Genomic DNA, 15,919 nt, shown 5'->3' with positions numbered 1-15,919 from the left:
GGCTGGGGCCTCCCGCGCGCGCCCCGGGCGCCCCGCACCTGCCGGGCGCCCCGCACCTGCCCTCGCCTGGGCTCCGGGGCGCGCCGCGGTCGGTCCCCGCGGCCGGTGCACGGCGCTCCCGGGGCGCAGGACATCCCCGAAGGCGGGAGGCGGCCGGGGCGCGCGGGGAGGGCGGGGAGCCCGCGGGAGGAGGGGGCGGAGGGGGCGGAGGCGGAGGAGGGGAGCGGGGCGGGCGGCGCGGAGGGCGGAGAAGGGAGGCAAGAAAGTAGCAGAAAGTGAGGCTGGCAGCCGGCGGCGGCGGAGCCGGGGAGCGGCGGCGGCGGCAGGAAGTCTGTGCCCGAGACCAGCAGCCCCGAGCCGGGGAGGGACCGCGCGGCGGCGGCGGCGAGAGTGAAAGAGGAAACTGCAGAAGAGGAAGCCCCGGCCCCGGCCCCGGCCCCGGCCCCGGCCCCCGCCCGAGCATCCCCGCGCCCCGCGCCCCGCGCCCCCGCCGCCCTCGTCGGCCATGGCCCGGGAGAACGGCGAGAGCAGCTCCTCCTGGAAAAAGCAAGCGGAAGACATCAAGAAGATTTTCGAGTTCAAGGAGACCCTCGGAACGTAAGTGGGGCCCCCCGCGCCCGCATCGCCCGGCCCCGCGGAGCCCCCGCGCACAGGGCTGCCTCGGACGCGGGTGGGCGCCGCTCCCGGCCGGGGCAGGGGAGCCGACTTCCCGCCTGCCCGGGCTCCGCCGCCCTCCCGACTCCTTCCCCCCACGCGTGACTGTGGGCTGAGCGTGGTGGGTCCTCTTGCCTCCCGGCGGCGCGCGTCTCGTCGCCGCGTGTCCGGGCGCACCGGGTGTGCGGGAGGGAGACGGCCGCGAGCAAGTGGGGCTCGGGCCCCCCGTCCCCGCCCTTCCATCGCGTAGGCTCAGCCCACACCTGCACGCACGGGTGCGGGCACCACGGTGGGTGCCAGCGACTCTTCGCAGTGTTGGGGGGCGCGTGCGGGCAGCTCCGTCCCTCCTGCCCTGAGCCGAGGCCCACTTGGCGGGGCCGCGCCGCGCGCCCCGGGGAGGGTCTGTGCTCCCGGGAAGGCTGGACGAGCGCACGGCCTGAGCTCCCAGCAGGTGCGGCGCGGCTCCCTCTCTGCCCCTGACTTGGTTTTGGTTGGTTTGTTGTTTCGATGCGCCCCCGATTAGGTAGGGAGGCTGACAGTGAGGGAGAGTCAGGTCTGCTGGGGGAGTCTGAAGTTCAAGTTATTACCCCCCCCCCCCCCCCCCCGGGATGGGCATCTGCTGGTGATCAGTATCTGTCGGTATATATATTCTCTGACACGCACACCTGTGCTCCATGAACTGAACGTTTTGCAGGGGTTCATGGAGGTGTTGATTAGGCTGGGAAGAGAAAGAGGAGGTGTTTGGTGAGATAAATCACTGTGTTCCTCCTTCTTCCCTTTCCTTTCCTTTCCTTTCCTTTCCTTTTTTTTTTTTTTTGTGGTTGGTTTGCTTTCCCGGAACCACATTTTCAGATGGCAGGTTGGCTTCTGCCCCCAGGCTTGGGGTCCACCTGGCTCTTCAGTCTTTTATTTCCCCCTCAGCCCCACCCCCACATCTGCAGTGGATCCCCCAGAGCGAAGTTGTAGAGGCCACCTTTCCAGCCGCACTCCTGTTCCCAGGAAGACACCCGTTGGCGAGGCTCAGAAGGGTCTCCCGGGTGTTGTGCGCTGCTCTTTGGGGGGGGGGGGGCACCTGTGGGTATAGACTTTCAGTCTTCGTTGGGATGAAAACAGAAAGGACTTAGCCTTTTTAATAAAGACGGGGTTGGGACGGCCTCTTTCAGCATGGCCAGTTAAGGGGTGAGTTTTGGTCAAAACTTTTGAGAATTACTATCCGAGGTTTACTCGGATTTAGGGTTTTCATGCGGAGATGCTCTCAAGTTATGGAGAAACAAGAAGCATGCCCTTGCTTGTCATCCTGAGACCGGTTATGTGGCTGCAGATGAGGGGATGGGAGAGTGGAGCCTCAGCATGTGGGAGTTTGCATGGCACTATCCCACCTGAGCCCTTGGCTCGCGTTCCCCCTGTCTGCGGCCTCCAGGTGGAAAGAAGCAGTCTCCCCCTCTTGCTTTTCAGGAGAGCCCTGCAGCGGTGCCTCTGCAGCAACCTGGCCCGCTGAAGCTCAGTGAGCTGTGGCTTTATTGAGTGGCTCCTGCTGTATGGCAGACGCTGTTTGGGAGTGACTGCGGGGCAGCTTTCCCTTGGGGGACAGATGGGGATTTGCCTTCTGGTGCCAGAGAGACCGGTGGAGCTGTTGCAGAACAATCTCTTGGACTCTGGTCAGGTGCCCGGTGCACTTGGGCATGGGTCTCTGTTGGGGACCCAAAGCTTTGCCTTCCTCCTTGGAAATAATGCTTTGAAAAGAAGCTTCCCACTGAGGCCCTGTGGTGCTGGCATGGGTTCTAAAACAGTCCAACACAAATAATTAAGTGATCAAAATGCTTTTACTCAATGACACAATCATAGTCATCATAGGTGACTTTCTTAAATGAATACCAAGTATCAGGCATTATTCTAAGTGCCTTACATGTATTTTATCTCCTAATAAGCTTAGGAGGTGGGTTTTGCTATTATCCCCAATTGCAGATGGGAAAAGTAAGGCAGCAGAGAGATTAAGTGACTCTCTAAACGTGAGCTTGTTATTAAGTGGTAGAGCTGATACTCAAATCTAGGCAGAACAACTCATCAGGCTCTATCTGGGGTCGAGCCACTATGCTGTTACGTAACAGCAAATGTTTCTAATAATTTGATTTGACTTTAGTATTTGGAAAGCTAATTTTAATATTAGTGCAACGAAAACATAACTGTGGGGTGAGGGTGACCTGTTATCTAAATATGGCAACATTTCAAAGCTTTTGGATTATCAGCATTATTTGGTCTCCTTGGACTTTCTAGCAGTGGTCTGATGTTCAGGATGCCTGTTTTCACCCTGGGCCAACTCCAGTGACCTTGGCCTGAGTTCAAGTAGGGAGATCACTTCCAGTCCTGTCTGTGTAGACGTGGAGTCTGGACCCCTCTCCTGTTTGTAACAAAACTCCCCCGGCGTAAGTCAAAGGCATCACTAATCGAGATTGGGATTCATTTCCAAGGTACTCAGCAGCTCCAAGTCATTTTGTTTGTCACACCTTCCCCATATGCCTTCAAGATCCGAAGGCAGGAAAGCCCTGCCAGGAGCCAGACTGTCATCTTACAGTGTTAAAATGCTTTTAAAATAAAGCATCGTAAGGGCCCGAGGAGCACACTTTGCCAAACTTTGTCATCCGATATCTGGCTGCCAATATCCCTGCAGGGCTAGAACACATACTGTCGAAGCCAAAGGGTCAAGTCCTATAGTTTGTGTGATCAGAGGGGCCTTGCTAGAGGGTGGGGGCCAGGTGGGTGAGAAGGCGGTCCCTGGAGGGTGGGAAGGAGATTAAGGAAGCCAGGGACAGCCTCCCAGCACAGGATCTGGCTCTGGGCTTTGGGCCTGGGTTAGCTGATGTGCCTCTGAGTCAGGCCTCATGGAAAACCTCCCAGCTGGGTGGGCTGCAGGTAACTCCCTTTGAAAGAGAATTGCAGAACCTGACCACAGCTCTGAATTAGGTGGAAGGCCTAATTACTATTTATTAATTAACGACATGTTTTCAGATCCTTGGCATGTTGTGAGAGCACATAAACGTTGTGTAACAACAAATTAGGGGTAGTGAACGTTTCTGTCAGCGTATTTGCAGAGACATCTTCAGACCATCTCTTCCGGAGATACCTCTCAATGACTTCCGAAATTAAAAAAAAAAATGATAATATGCCATTCGGAGAAGAATAACAGATGGGAAGAGAGCTTGGGTGCGGCGTCCAGGGAGTCCCCCAGACTCCTGGAAATCACTTCTATAATTTCCATGCTACGAAAGCCATCTGAACAGAGAAGGTCTCAGTACCTGGCATGACACAGAATGATTGTCCCAATATACCTCCTTTCCTCTGGAGTATAGGAAATGGCATGTCCTAGAAAAGAGATCTTCATCTCTGCAGGGTGTGAATACATGCTTTTCTTATAGACGGAACATTTTACGGTGAAGTAATTGCTGTCTGTAGGGGGCTGAACTAGGCATCGTGGAGGATTTGGGCCTGGTTCTCAGGTCTGGCTCAGCCACTAATGGGTTATGTGGCCTGTCTGGACAAATGACCACACCACTCTCTCTGGGTCACAGCTTCCTCATCAGGGGGGCAGGACAGACAAGATGGTTTTCAAGGACCCTTACAGCCCTGAGGTTTTATGGCTCACCTGAACAAGGAAGGTACCTGCTGTGGCTCTTTACGAGCCTTCTGTGTGTGGCAAGCAACATTTTAGGGCTCATGCTAGTAGCAAAGTGAAACAACTCAGGACAGGAAGTCTTATCCCACTTAATGTCAATAGCATAGTGTGTTCCCCTTTTCATTAAATGAGTGCCTGCTGGGTGCTGCTTTAGGAAGAGTATAAATAGAAATATCTGTGGGGCAAGCGCGGTCCTTTCCCACTAGTATCATACTTAAACTCCTTATTCTGAAATTGCTCAGTAAATACACCTGTTGAGTACACAGATGATTGATTTATCTGAAAGCCCTGGGGGAAAAAATCAACAGTCCTTTTTTGGGGGGGGGTATGTGTGTGTGTGGGGGAGGAGGAGAACGCAAAGCTGCTTCAGGTGGTTGTATATTTGACCGGCTGATTTAATAGTATTTATTCTGGGATTGCTCAGAATTTTAGAATCTGGGTGAAGCATTTGAAAGAATTTTACTAAGAGGAACCTAGGGGTGGAAGCCCCTAGATTTCTGCCTGAGGGTGTCCCAGCTGGGGTATTTGTCAGGAGTTTGTACTTCTCAGTTCTTTTTTTTTTTTTTTTTTTCTGGAAGGGGGCAGGATATAAATTCAGCCTCTCATACATTACAAGATAATCTATTGAACGTGTGATAGAGTCTAGGCACTGTGGGGGGGGGGTGGCCCACAGCTGCAAGCAAACAACCAAAAATGCCTGCCCTCTTGGAGCTTACCTTCTGGAGGTAGGAGGACCAGGGGATGACAAAGGTAAGTAAATCGGATGGAGAGGATGGTGTTCCATATACACGTTAGGAGGAAAGCTAAGGAGGGCAGGGGGATTTTGTGGCGTGAGGTGGCGATGGCAGCCTGAGGCCAGGTGGTCATGGATGGCCTCCCTGGGAGGCTCATATCTGAATGCCATCGAAAGGAGCCATGGGACATCTGAAGGAACAGCAAGGGATGAGGGCCTGGTGGGAAGCTTGTCTGGCATTCAGAGAGGCTGGAAGTGGGCAGTCAGGGGAGGAAGGTAGGAGCCGAGAGAAGAGAGGCATCAGGGTCAGGAAGTGGGGGCAAGGCAGAGGGGACATCGGATTCATGGAGAACCTTTGGAGGCCGTAGACTTTGCCTTTGCTCTGACAGATGTGGGGGGCGTTGGAGGGTTTTGGGCAGAGGAGAACCTTGATCTGACTTAAGTGTTCCCATCATCACTGTACTTGCTGTGTTGAAGATGGACGGTGGGCTCCAGGGCAGACGTGGGGAGACCCTCTTGGAGGCTATTGTGATGATCCAGGTGTGGGGCAGGTGGCTCTGAAGTAGCCACAGAGGTGGGGAGGAGTGATTGGATTCTGGATATGTTTGGAAGGGACAGCAGAGAGGAACTGCTGTGGTTGGACATGAGATTCTCCAAGGATTTGGGGTTGGAAGAAGGGTGCCATTGGATGGTCTGGGTCAGTTTTATTCAAGGATTTTCCAAGTGCCTGCTGCTTCTGCAGAGCAGGGCTGTCCACACTTGGGAAGGTTCTTGGAAACCGTTTATTGGGTAAGCTTACACCCTTTGGGCTTTTAGGACCCCTCAGGAGGGGCGCCTGCTTTTCAAGGTGAATTTCCTTCCCTCTGAGTTTATTTCCGGGGTGGGGGGTGGGGGGCTTTTGACGTGCCCCCTCCTCCTCGGTCACAGAGGGAAAGTGGTGATAGGCTGGACATTTCAGCAGCTGGAAGAACTACTTAACTTTCTGTGAAAATGCTGGGTTTTGCCTTTAGAGTTCTCAACAGGAAGAGCTGGCTCCCCTTGACAGGTGGGCCTGTAACCTTTAATTCTTCCACTTAATTTGGTGACTTAAAGCCCAAACATATGCCATGACAAATAATAAACGTGAACATTCTTACTGCTCCTTTCTTTGACAGGATGTTCTCTATTTGAAGAAGAAAAGCCAAACATTTTTCTTGATTGGGAAAAAAGATAACGGACAACCAGTGTCCGTATTGATTAGTGCAGTGGGATTTGGGAGATTGCTCTTTTGGGTAGAGAGCTTGTTCCCAGAGGGGCTAATAAGGACGATGTTTCAAGCAGAAATTTCTGATTCAAACTTGGCCACTGCACGGACAGTAATTAGGCTTGGTAGGTAGGTAGACATTTGTGTCTCCTCAGGGGAGGATTTTAGGGGTTAATTTGTTGAGTTTTTCTTTGGCTGGGTCTCCATAAATCCCTTTAATCTTTCCTTTCCCCGAATAAATCTCCTTAAATCCCCTTCAATCTCTCTCCTTCTCCTCCTCTCTCCTCTGGGACAGCTTAGGCATTGGTCCAGTGGGGGACTGTCACATTGCTGATCAACTTGCACCCATAGTGGTAGACCTTCAACCTCATACTTCTCATCCTTACCAGATTTCCCAGGAATCATCAGGGAGTCCACAGCCCCCTGAGGACCCATATTTTTAATTGAAGAAGGAACTGCTTCTGGGTGGCCACCAGGAAGCCTGGTGTCCTAGGCAATTGCCTTGAATTCCTTTTCTGGCATGGGCAATCCAATTCATACGTAGCTAAAAGCGAAGGATATGTGGACTCTGGGGGAGATGCTGACCTAATCTTCTTTCTCGGTTCATGTTGGTTATGGCCTTGTCTTTCTTTGGGAAGGAAACCACTTTTCCCTTGGGCTAACTTTCATTAGGTCCTGCCTGACTTCTAAACAAAAATGTTTATTCAGTGTATGGATTATTTTGATTCTAGTCAGACCAAGGGTAACATCCAAATGGATGCCACAGGCCAGGGTCATTTGGTGACACACCGGATTCATTCCACATCTCCAGCAATCAGCTCTGTGTCTTGTGCTGTTTTTCCTAGTGATTTCAGAAGGATTCAGAAACCATCTATAGTTTAACTAACTATAGGATTCAGATTCTGTCTCTTGGGTAATACCACATCTTGAGGATAAGCCTTTGAAAATCACCTATTTGCTGAGGCCAGATAGGAGAGGCATCAGGTGGCCATGACCCGTAATGGAAAGGTGGCTCCCATCCAACCACTCCAAGCTGTGTGCCTCTGGAGAGGTTCCTTAATCTTTCTGAGTTGAGATGGAGATGGAAGTTGTTGCCTTGTGGGATTCTTGTAAGGATGCAACGATGTCTATGAGGTGCCTGGCACATAATTGGGATTAAGTCAACAGTAGCTGTCATCAACTCCAGTTGCTTTCAAGCAGCTTTGGTTGAGGGGGACTGCCTATGGGAATTCAGGGCCAGTACCGTGGAGAAGAACATGTCTGAATCTGTGGGAAATGGATTTTTGGAAGCTCTTGTTGCAAAAACGCAGAATGCTACATATTTCACCTCTCCTCACCTCCCACCCCACCCCCAAATTGATTTAAGAAACCATCAACAAGTCTTCAGTCAGCCAGGGAGGAACAATCGCTGGTTGTTTTACACAGCACAGCAGTGAGTGGCTCTGAGTAGTGAGTAGGCGCTGAGGTCACTAGGACACGAGTGCAAATCCTGCTCCGCTGCTTCTTAGAGTCTGGTTTTGGGCAAATTCTCTGGCCATTCTCAGCCTCATCTCCATAAAACAGGATAAGACTAGCACCTTATCTCAGGACTGTAGGGAGGATTAAATGAGAGCCCATGAAGACTACTTAGTACAATGCAGGGCCCATAAATATGTTCTCAGGAAATGCTCCTTCCCTCTCATTAGCCCCTGTGGTGCTGGAACACTGCTCCTCAGAGGCCATTTGCACGGATCTGGAGGGTCCGTGGAACCATTCAACATTTGCTCCCCACAGGAGGGTGATTAGTTCATAGAGTGCTAGCATTAACCAAGAGACTCAGCCTGAAACGTCCCCCGGGCCAGCTTGTGTGCTGGAGTGACCTAGTTTGCTGTATTTCACAGGCTCATTCCTTCCTCTGGTTATCTCATCAGCTTTGTCTCTGCACCTCTCCCTGCACCCTGAGCTGGGTCTTTTGTTTTGTTTTGTTTTGTTTTAGCCTGTCCCTATCTGCGTCAGCTTGTGCAACAGTCTCTGCCTGTAGTTTCTATCTTCCCAGGCAGCACCCAGGTCTCCCTACAGCTGTGGCCCTGCTTCGGGCTTACAGGTGCTTTTCTTTCTGAGAATTGCTACCGTGTGTCAGCTTTGTTTCTTATTGAATAGAAGGTTTTGATTTGAGCACTGAAGTAATTTATTTGCAGTATGACAAAACATCGTAGTTTAAGGTTGATATGTCCTGAATTGATTTTAGGGGGAGGGTATTTAAGAAGTGACAGCCTGTATGTGTGTTTACCACACGGACACACGTAACAGTTTCTTTAAAAATATCTTTATGGGGAATGTTGGAGGGGGTGTGGGACCAGATCTCCGAAGGGTCATTTCCCAGGTTTCAGGATATGACAGGTGTGACAGTTGGGGAGATGCCTGCGTTGGGCAGTATCTCTCGTCTTGACCTCTCCATTTCAGGGGGAGGGTAGGGTGCACAATTTATTGGGATCTCTAATGGGGTGAGCAGGGGAAGAAAAGTGCCTGACATTTCTACTTGATGGAGGACCTCTCTTTCTTTCATATCCACAACACACACCAGTGCAATCGCCTTTGTACGGAGTTGGATTTGATGCTGTAACTGAAACCCTAAAGGTTTTTAGTACAACCTCCAAAGTCCCTGGTTTTCACATGGCCCCTCTGCCTTGCCTCCTCACACAACTGTGTCCTGTCTCATGCTGAGGCCCACAGTATTGTGTGTGTGTGGGAAAACTGCAAAACAAAAACCAAAGACCCCCAACCCCACAGCCCCAAATCCTTTGTAGCTTTAGAAAACTTGTGGGTGGAGGGAAGAGAATGGGTGCGGAGCGGGAGGTCTGGCGGAGGGGTGGAGGTGGCAGGCGTCCCGCAGGCCTGGTGCCCCTGGCCCCAGGTGTCCTTCCGTCTATAAGCTGCCACTTCTTTAACCTTTATAGGAACGGCCACTTGAAAGTTGCCTTGAAACATCAGAAGATAGGAACACCTTGAAATAGGTCGGGGGCCCAGTCATTTATGATGTAAGCGATTTTAAAGGAAGTGCTTTTTCTCCAACACCTAAGAGAAGTCGTGTTTGAATGTAAGACAGGAGGGAGATAGGTAATTGTGGTCTTGGGACTTTGGGGGTACTGAGGAGGCTCAGATGGGTTGAAAACTGGGAAGTGGAGGACCCAGCGAGGCCTCCTGCAGAGCCATGACAAAGCTGGGTACTAGCTAGTGTGGGCTCCCGAAGAGGGGGGTGCCATGGGGTGGCCTCTGTGTCTCCCCTATCCCTCCTCCCAGGGCCAGGTGGGACTGTATCCAGCCATGTCAGTGCCCCCAAAGTTTTTTGAGGCTAGAGTACAGTCCTAGGTAGCCCTGAAAAATTTCATTTAAGGAAGTATGCCTTAAATAATAATAAAAAGCTTGTAGTGAACATTTAGAGCAAACCTTGCATAAAAGTTGGGGAAAACCTGTATCTGATAATATGTGCAAGAGTGATACTGCTTGTGGATTCTTTCTGCCTATATTAGCACGGTCAGCAAAGACGGGGTTTGTGGTCCTGGTAATGATAAAAAAGGAATGTGGGGTTTTGTGGCCCTTTTGGCTCCTTTCACAACTAGAATATAATAACAAGGCTTCATATTTGTGTGTGTGTATGTTTAATTTGGTAAAAAAATACCTAACAGAAAAGTTACCATCCTAAACCATTTTTATTTTTATTTTTATTTTTTTAAGATTTATTTATTTCTTCATGAGAGACAGAGAGAGAGAGAGAGGCAGATACACAGGCAGAGGGAGAAGCAGGCTCCATGCAGGGAGCCCGATGCGGGACTCGATCCCAGATCCTGGGATCATGCCCTCAGCCAAGGGCAGACGTTCAACCACTGAGCCACCCAGGCGTCCCTCTAAACCATTTTTAATTGTACAGGTCAGTGGCATTGAGTCCACTCGCAGTGCTGTGCAACTGTCACCACCGTCCATCTCCAGAACCCTTTCATCTTTTCAAACTGAGACTCCGTCCCCGTTACACTCCAACTCCCTAGTCCACCTTCTCTCCCAAACCCTTGATAATCACCATTCTGCTTCCTGTCTCTATGAATTTGACTGCTCTAGGTGCCTCACAGAAGTGAAATCACAAAACATTTGCTCTTTTGTGACTGGCTTGTTTTACTTAGGATAATGTCCTCGAGATTCATCCACATAGAAGCTTGTACTAGAACTTTCTTTTCTATGTCCCCCCCCCCTTTTTAAAAAAGATTTTACTTATTTATTTGAGAGAGCATGCAAACAAGTAGGGCGAGGGGGAGAGGAAGAACCAGGCTCCCCGCTGAGCAGAGAGCCCGATGTGGGGCTCTATCCCAGGACCTCGGGTCATGACCTGAGCCAAAGGCAGGCACTTAACTGACTGAACCATCTAGGTTCCCCTCCCTTGCTTTTTGAGGCATAATAATATTCCATGGTGTGTCTATAGCACATTGTGTTCATTCATGTTGGTACACACTTGGAGTTACTTCTGCCTTTTGGCTGTCATGAATAATGCTGCATGAACATGGAGGTACACGTATGTCTTCAGGTTCCAGGTTTCAATTCTCTTGATTGTGTACACAGAAGTTAACCCCGTGTAACACAGCTGGATCATATGGTAATTCTCTGCTGACATTTCTGGAAGTGCCGCCATATTGTTTTTCACAGCCATGTGGTGTTTTGCAGTTTACAGAATGTTTTTACCTGAATGATTCAGTTATTAGCCCTCACTTTACAGATAAGGAAATGGAGGTTCAAAGAGGTCAAATGACTCATGGGAAAAGGTTGCTGAGTGGTAGATGGGGTAGATTTAAGTGTCTTCTGAGTCCCTACTTCAGTGCTCTTTCTCCTGGGTCACATGGCTTACAAGCTGGTTAGTGGGGTTGATGGAGATAGAGAATATTAAAGAATGAAGAAGAAACGCCTCCCCTTCTGTGGACGTATTATGGTATGGCAAGGAGATGGGCTCTGATCTGTAACAGCTTCTGATTTCCATAGTGTAAATACTTCCACATGGAGCAGTTTCAAGTGGCCTACTGCAAAATTCTTGAATCAGGCTCTTCTGAGCAGGTGTGAGGTGACTCCAGCATACCTCTGAAGGACGTTGAGGTCAGGAGATTGGAGTTGAGTTCTAGCTGTCACTTGAGAACTGTGGAATCATGATCTTATCCTCTCTACCTCTTGAATACCTTGTTTGTTAAATGGGATAATTACACCTGCTTATATTACATATCTGTTGTAAGTCCCAAATGAGATAAGGCATGTGTAGTAAGACCTTATACAAATAGAAGGTATTATTATGTTATGGAAATTATAGCTTTAAAAATATTCCTTTCTTATGAATGTTAGTATCACGTACACTCTTTGAAACCTAGCTATCATCTTATGGGCAGTGTTCCCATAGTAGTTGGGCTGTGGGTCAACCTTGACTCTGGAAGCATCAACAAAAACGAGTTTCATAGTATAGTTTAACTGGCTGTCTTCACATGCTTGTTGTTTTCATTCTTAGTGTTTATAAGTGATTGGTACCTTAGGAAAAACTTAAAAAAAATCATAAAAGCCACATGTTATACTAGTAGAGAATTTGAAAAATCTAGAAGAGTGAAATAAGTAAGGCAATATGACTTGACTTGTTATCTGGATGGGTCCTGGGTAGTCAATCTCTCTAGAGGGTGGGGAGATCTCAGGAGAGGTCGTAGAGGTCAGCTGTTAGGGCTACGATAAGGCTGTGGTTATCACTGATTGGTATGAAAATATTTCAGTACTTTACTAACTTGGCTGATGGAACCACTGTGCACAGATTGGTTATCTGCTCTGGAAATAGGGGTGGTGGTCTTCGTTGAGTGCTATGGGTTTCTGATACTTGTGTTAGGTTCATGGTGGTGGGGGGTGAGAGCGTTCTTGGAGTTATTGTCATGATCCCATCTTTACACTCATCAGCACCTCTGAACATCTGCAGTGGGACAGACCTGGTGCCTACAGGAGACCCTGCTCAAGAGACCTCTGCTGGCTAGTTATACATGTGGGAAGAAAGAGGTAAAACTATATCCACATGTGGCTGACTGTACCTGGTTGGGGTGGGACACAAGACCCTGGCTTCAGGCACTTCACTTTTAAAATAAATATTGTTGACTATAGACTGATTTTTTTTGCCTCCGCCACAATTCATAGTTGAAATCTAACCCCCAGCGTGGTGTATTAGGAAGTGGTGCCATTGGGAGGTGATTAGGTCATGGAAGTGAAGCCCGATGATAGAATTAGTACCCTTTTGTAAAAGAGTGTACCCCATGGAGGTCTGGGGCCCTTCCATCATGTGAGGACACAGCAGGGAGGCGGTCCTCCATGAACCAGGAAGTGGGCCCTCACCACACACCAAATCTTCCGGGCGGCCCTGTCTTGGACTTCTGGTCTCCAGGACTGTGAGAAGTAAGTTTCTATGGTTCATAAGCCACCCAGCCTATGGCATTCTGTTATGCTGGGAAGGGCTAGGCCTTTGCCGTCTGCCAAACTGTTCACACCCAAAACCTTCAAGCCAGCCCCTCTTTAGGACATAGTGTTCATAATCAACTCATTCTTGCAATTACGGGCTAAAGTCTTTCTAACTCAAATTGATACTGTCAGGCCAGCTCTCTCATCGGTAGGCTGCCTGAGGTCCCACAGGTAGCCTGGACCACATCCAGAGCGTGTGTGTCATGTTATCCCTGACGATGGTGACAGTGAACGTTCAGAGGCATCACCCATCACCATCAATGTCATGACAGCGACCAAGAAGAAGCCATCCATGTTAGAGATTTCTTATTTCAGCCATTGTTATGTTCCTGTATCCTCAGTAATTCATTTTGTAGGTGCAAAATGAGCTCCTGAGGATGCATTTGGCTCCAGAGAGAATTCAGAGCCATGAACAGAGAGTGAGTGCTGTTGCTACCTCTGCATGTTTCCCCCGGCCATGCTGTGGCTCCTAGGCCATGTGTCCCCAAGTCGGTGAGAAGGATCTGCATTCAGAGACCTGAGAGCAGAGAAGGGGCTTCCATGGTTCCTACAGGGTCTTGCTGCAGAGACCCATGTTAGGAGCCTGCGTGGAGGCTTTCCCATATGCTGACAGAACAGGCCTCCCAGGCAGCGACTGGCTCACATGGGACACCTACACGTTTCATCAATGTTGAGTAAATGAACGAGTAAGTGGAATAAAAGGAGCACTGGCTTTGATTAGATTAAGAAAGTTTAAGTCCTAACTGCGCCATTTATGAGTTATGAGACCTTGAGCAAATTAGATGATCTTTCTGAGCTTCTATTTTCTCATATTTAAGTGTGGATAACAGTACCTGCCTTTCCAACTTATTGTGGCATTTTGTTATTAAAAAAAAGGGTATAGACTTGAATTTTAAGCAAGTAGATGTTAGATCCTATCATGTGATTTAAACTTCATTAAGAAGGTCTCTACTTGATGCCTTCAGGAATGCCATTAGAGATTCATTCCTTTGGCTTAAAGCATTTTCTTAAGTATAAGAAATTAAATAATAATAACCACTTATAGGTCAGTGGAAGAGAGTTTATGTTTTGTTAGAATGAGTTTGGAGAAAGATAGGAAAGTGGTCTTGAAAACCACAGGGGCTGAACTAGAATTAAGGGGTAGTAGTCATGTCAGTGATGCCAGAGATCAGAGGTGCTGAAGTCAGCCAGACTTATAGCATTCATTCAGCAAATAGTTGGTGAATGCTGGCCATGTGAGAAGTACTGTGACAGCCTGGTAGTTCTGTCTCTGTGGCCTGCGATGACCATATTCTTTGTGATCCTCATAGTCAGGTGGAAGCCTTGAGGAAGGGCAGTGTGGTTTGTTTTCTGGTTGGCCGCATCACCCTTGCAGCCACCTCTCTGTGGTTCACAGGGCGGGCAAGGGAGGGGCAATGCCTGTTGTTTGTGGAAGGCACAACCCTGGCTGGTTAGTCTCCCAGGCAGGGTCCTAACTGAGTGTGGACGTGACAGCCACTGAGTCTTAGGATCCAGTGACTTGTATCCTGCCAACCCCCACCCCAGGGGTTCCTGGTGGCCATCCTCTTATAGAATGTTTTGAATGTGTATCCCCCAGGTGTAACCTCATCCGGCGATTGTAGAAATGGTCCAGATAAAAAAATGCAGGGACCTCTAAAAATCCTGGTTAACTCTAAAGGTCCTAAGAGCTGGGTGTCCTTTGGAAGCTTTCCAGGAAGTTAGAGTTTGGGGTCTGCTCTGTAGCTCCCACCATGGCCTGTGGGGTATTGTCTAGACAGGTGCTAAACCTGCAGAAAACTGTGGGTTCATTGGATACTGGGTAAACGGCTTCTCTTTACAAACCCAGGAGTGAGGGATGCTGAAACTAATTCTGGTGTGCAAATTTGAATGGGTGTGTCTGGTCAAAGCCATCTGGAAGTGAGCCTTCATTTATTCCCCTTGGTCAGACTTCAGATAAAATTTTTGAGAATTGTAAGACTGATACCACAGTTTTTCTTTTTTTTTTTTTTTAAATTCATGGGATATTAGAGGTTGAGAGTCTAGTGCCAGGCACTGAGGAGGTGCTGGTAAACAAAATGTGGTTTTGTTCCCTGTGTGTCCCCAGGGAACGTTTTGGGAAGACCGACAAACATGTAATTGCAATTCAGTGTGATACTGCTATTGCAGCAGGTATATGATATGGAAGTTGAGAAGAGGGGTATACCTTGCTGGCAATGGGGCTCAGAGACAGCTGGGATTCTAGAAAGTTCTAGAAGTCGGAAGGGAAAAAAATCTAGCATTCCTCAGTAAGTATTTAGTGAGCTTCTGCTGTATGCCAAAGAGAAGACTGGCTTCTGCAAGACAAAGGGACATAGAGTTTTAATAATAATAATCGTATCAGACTTTACGAATACCCACTGCTAGACTGTGGGCCAGGTACAGTACTTTACATGAATTTTCACATTAAATCCACCCACCATGCGATAAAATAGATAGTATTGTCACCATTTTGGAGGAAATTGAGGCCCAGAGAGGTTAAACAACTTGGCCAGAGTAACACAGATCTATCTGTATGGAAGAATTGAGATTCGAACCTAGGTTTACCTGTCTGGGGCCAAAGCCAGGGCTCTTAACCATCACCCCAAAGGGGCTCTCCTGTGCGGGTTGGTACATTTTGCTTCCCGAACTCTTAGAGAAAAAGGACATGTGCCCATATGCCCACAATGGAAAGCAGTGCATGGTGATATAAACAGGCTGCAAAGTGTTTTAAGAGTTCCAAGGGAAGGGAAGTAATGGATAGGGACCAGTTGTAAGACCTGGTAATGGAATTGTTTTTCTTTTTTTTCTTTTTATTTTTTATTATTTATTTATTTATTTATTTATTTATTTATTTATTTATTTAAAGATTTATTTATTTATTCATGATAGACACAGAGAGAGGCAGAGACACAGGCAGAGGGAGAAGCAGGCTCCATGCAGGGAGCCTGATGTGGGACTCGATCCCGGGACTCCAGGATCACACCCTGGGCCAAAGGCAGGCGCCAAACCGCTGAGCCACCCAGGGATCCCCTGTTTTTCTTTTTTTTTAAAAAGCCCAATGTGGGGTTCAATCCCAGGACCCTGAGATCAGGCCCCGAGCCAAAGGCAG

General features: G+C 48.8%; 1 protein-coding gene across 2 annotated transcripts in view; it reads left to right on the top strand.

Annotated features, from left to right (window-relative positions):
* Positions 1–219: 219 nt before the first annotated feature.
* CAMK1D (calcium/calmodulin dependent protein kinase ID) overlaps positions 220–15,919 on the top strand; it is a 434,038-nt gene continuing 418,338 nt past the window's right edge. The window contains exon 1 of one of the 2 annotated variants that reach the window (XM_077897218.1): positions 220–597. In XM_077897218.1, coding sequence (XP_077753344.1) covers positions 506–597 — 92 coding nt within the window. In that variant the 5' untranslated portion in view covers positions 220–505. The remainder of the gene's footprint in view (positions 598–15,919) is intronic. The other variant, XM_077897217.1, reaches the window with a different exon arrangement.

This window comes from Canis aureus, chromosome 5 (genome assembly GCF_053574225.1).
Source record: "Canis aureus isolate CA01 chromosome 5, VMU_Caureus_v.1.0, whole genome shotgun sequence".
Classification (NCBI taxonomy): Eukaryota; Metazoa; Chordata; class Mammalia; order Carnivora; family Canidae; genus Canis; species Canis aureus.
Note: the sequence above shows the minus strand (reverse complement) of the source record. Positions and strands in the feature narration are given on the sequence as shown.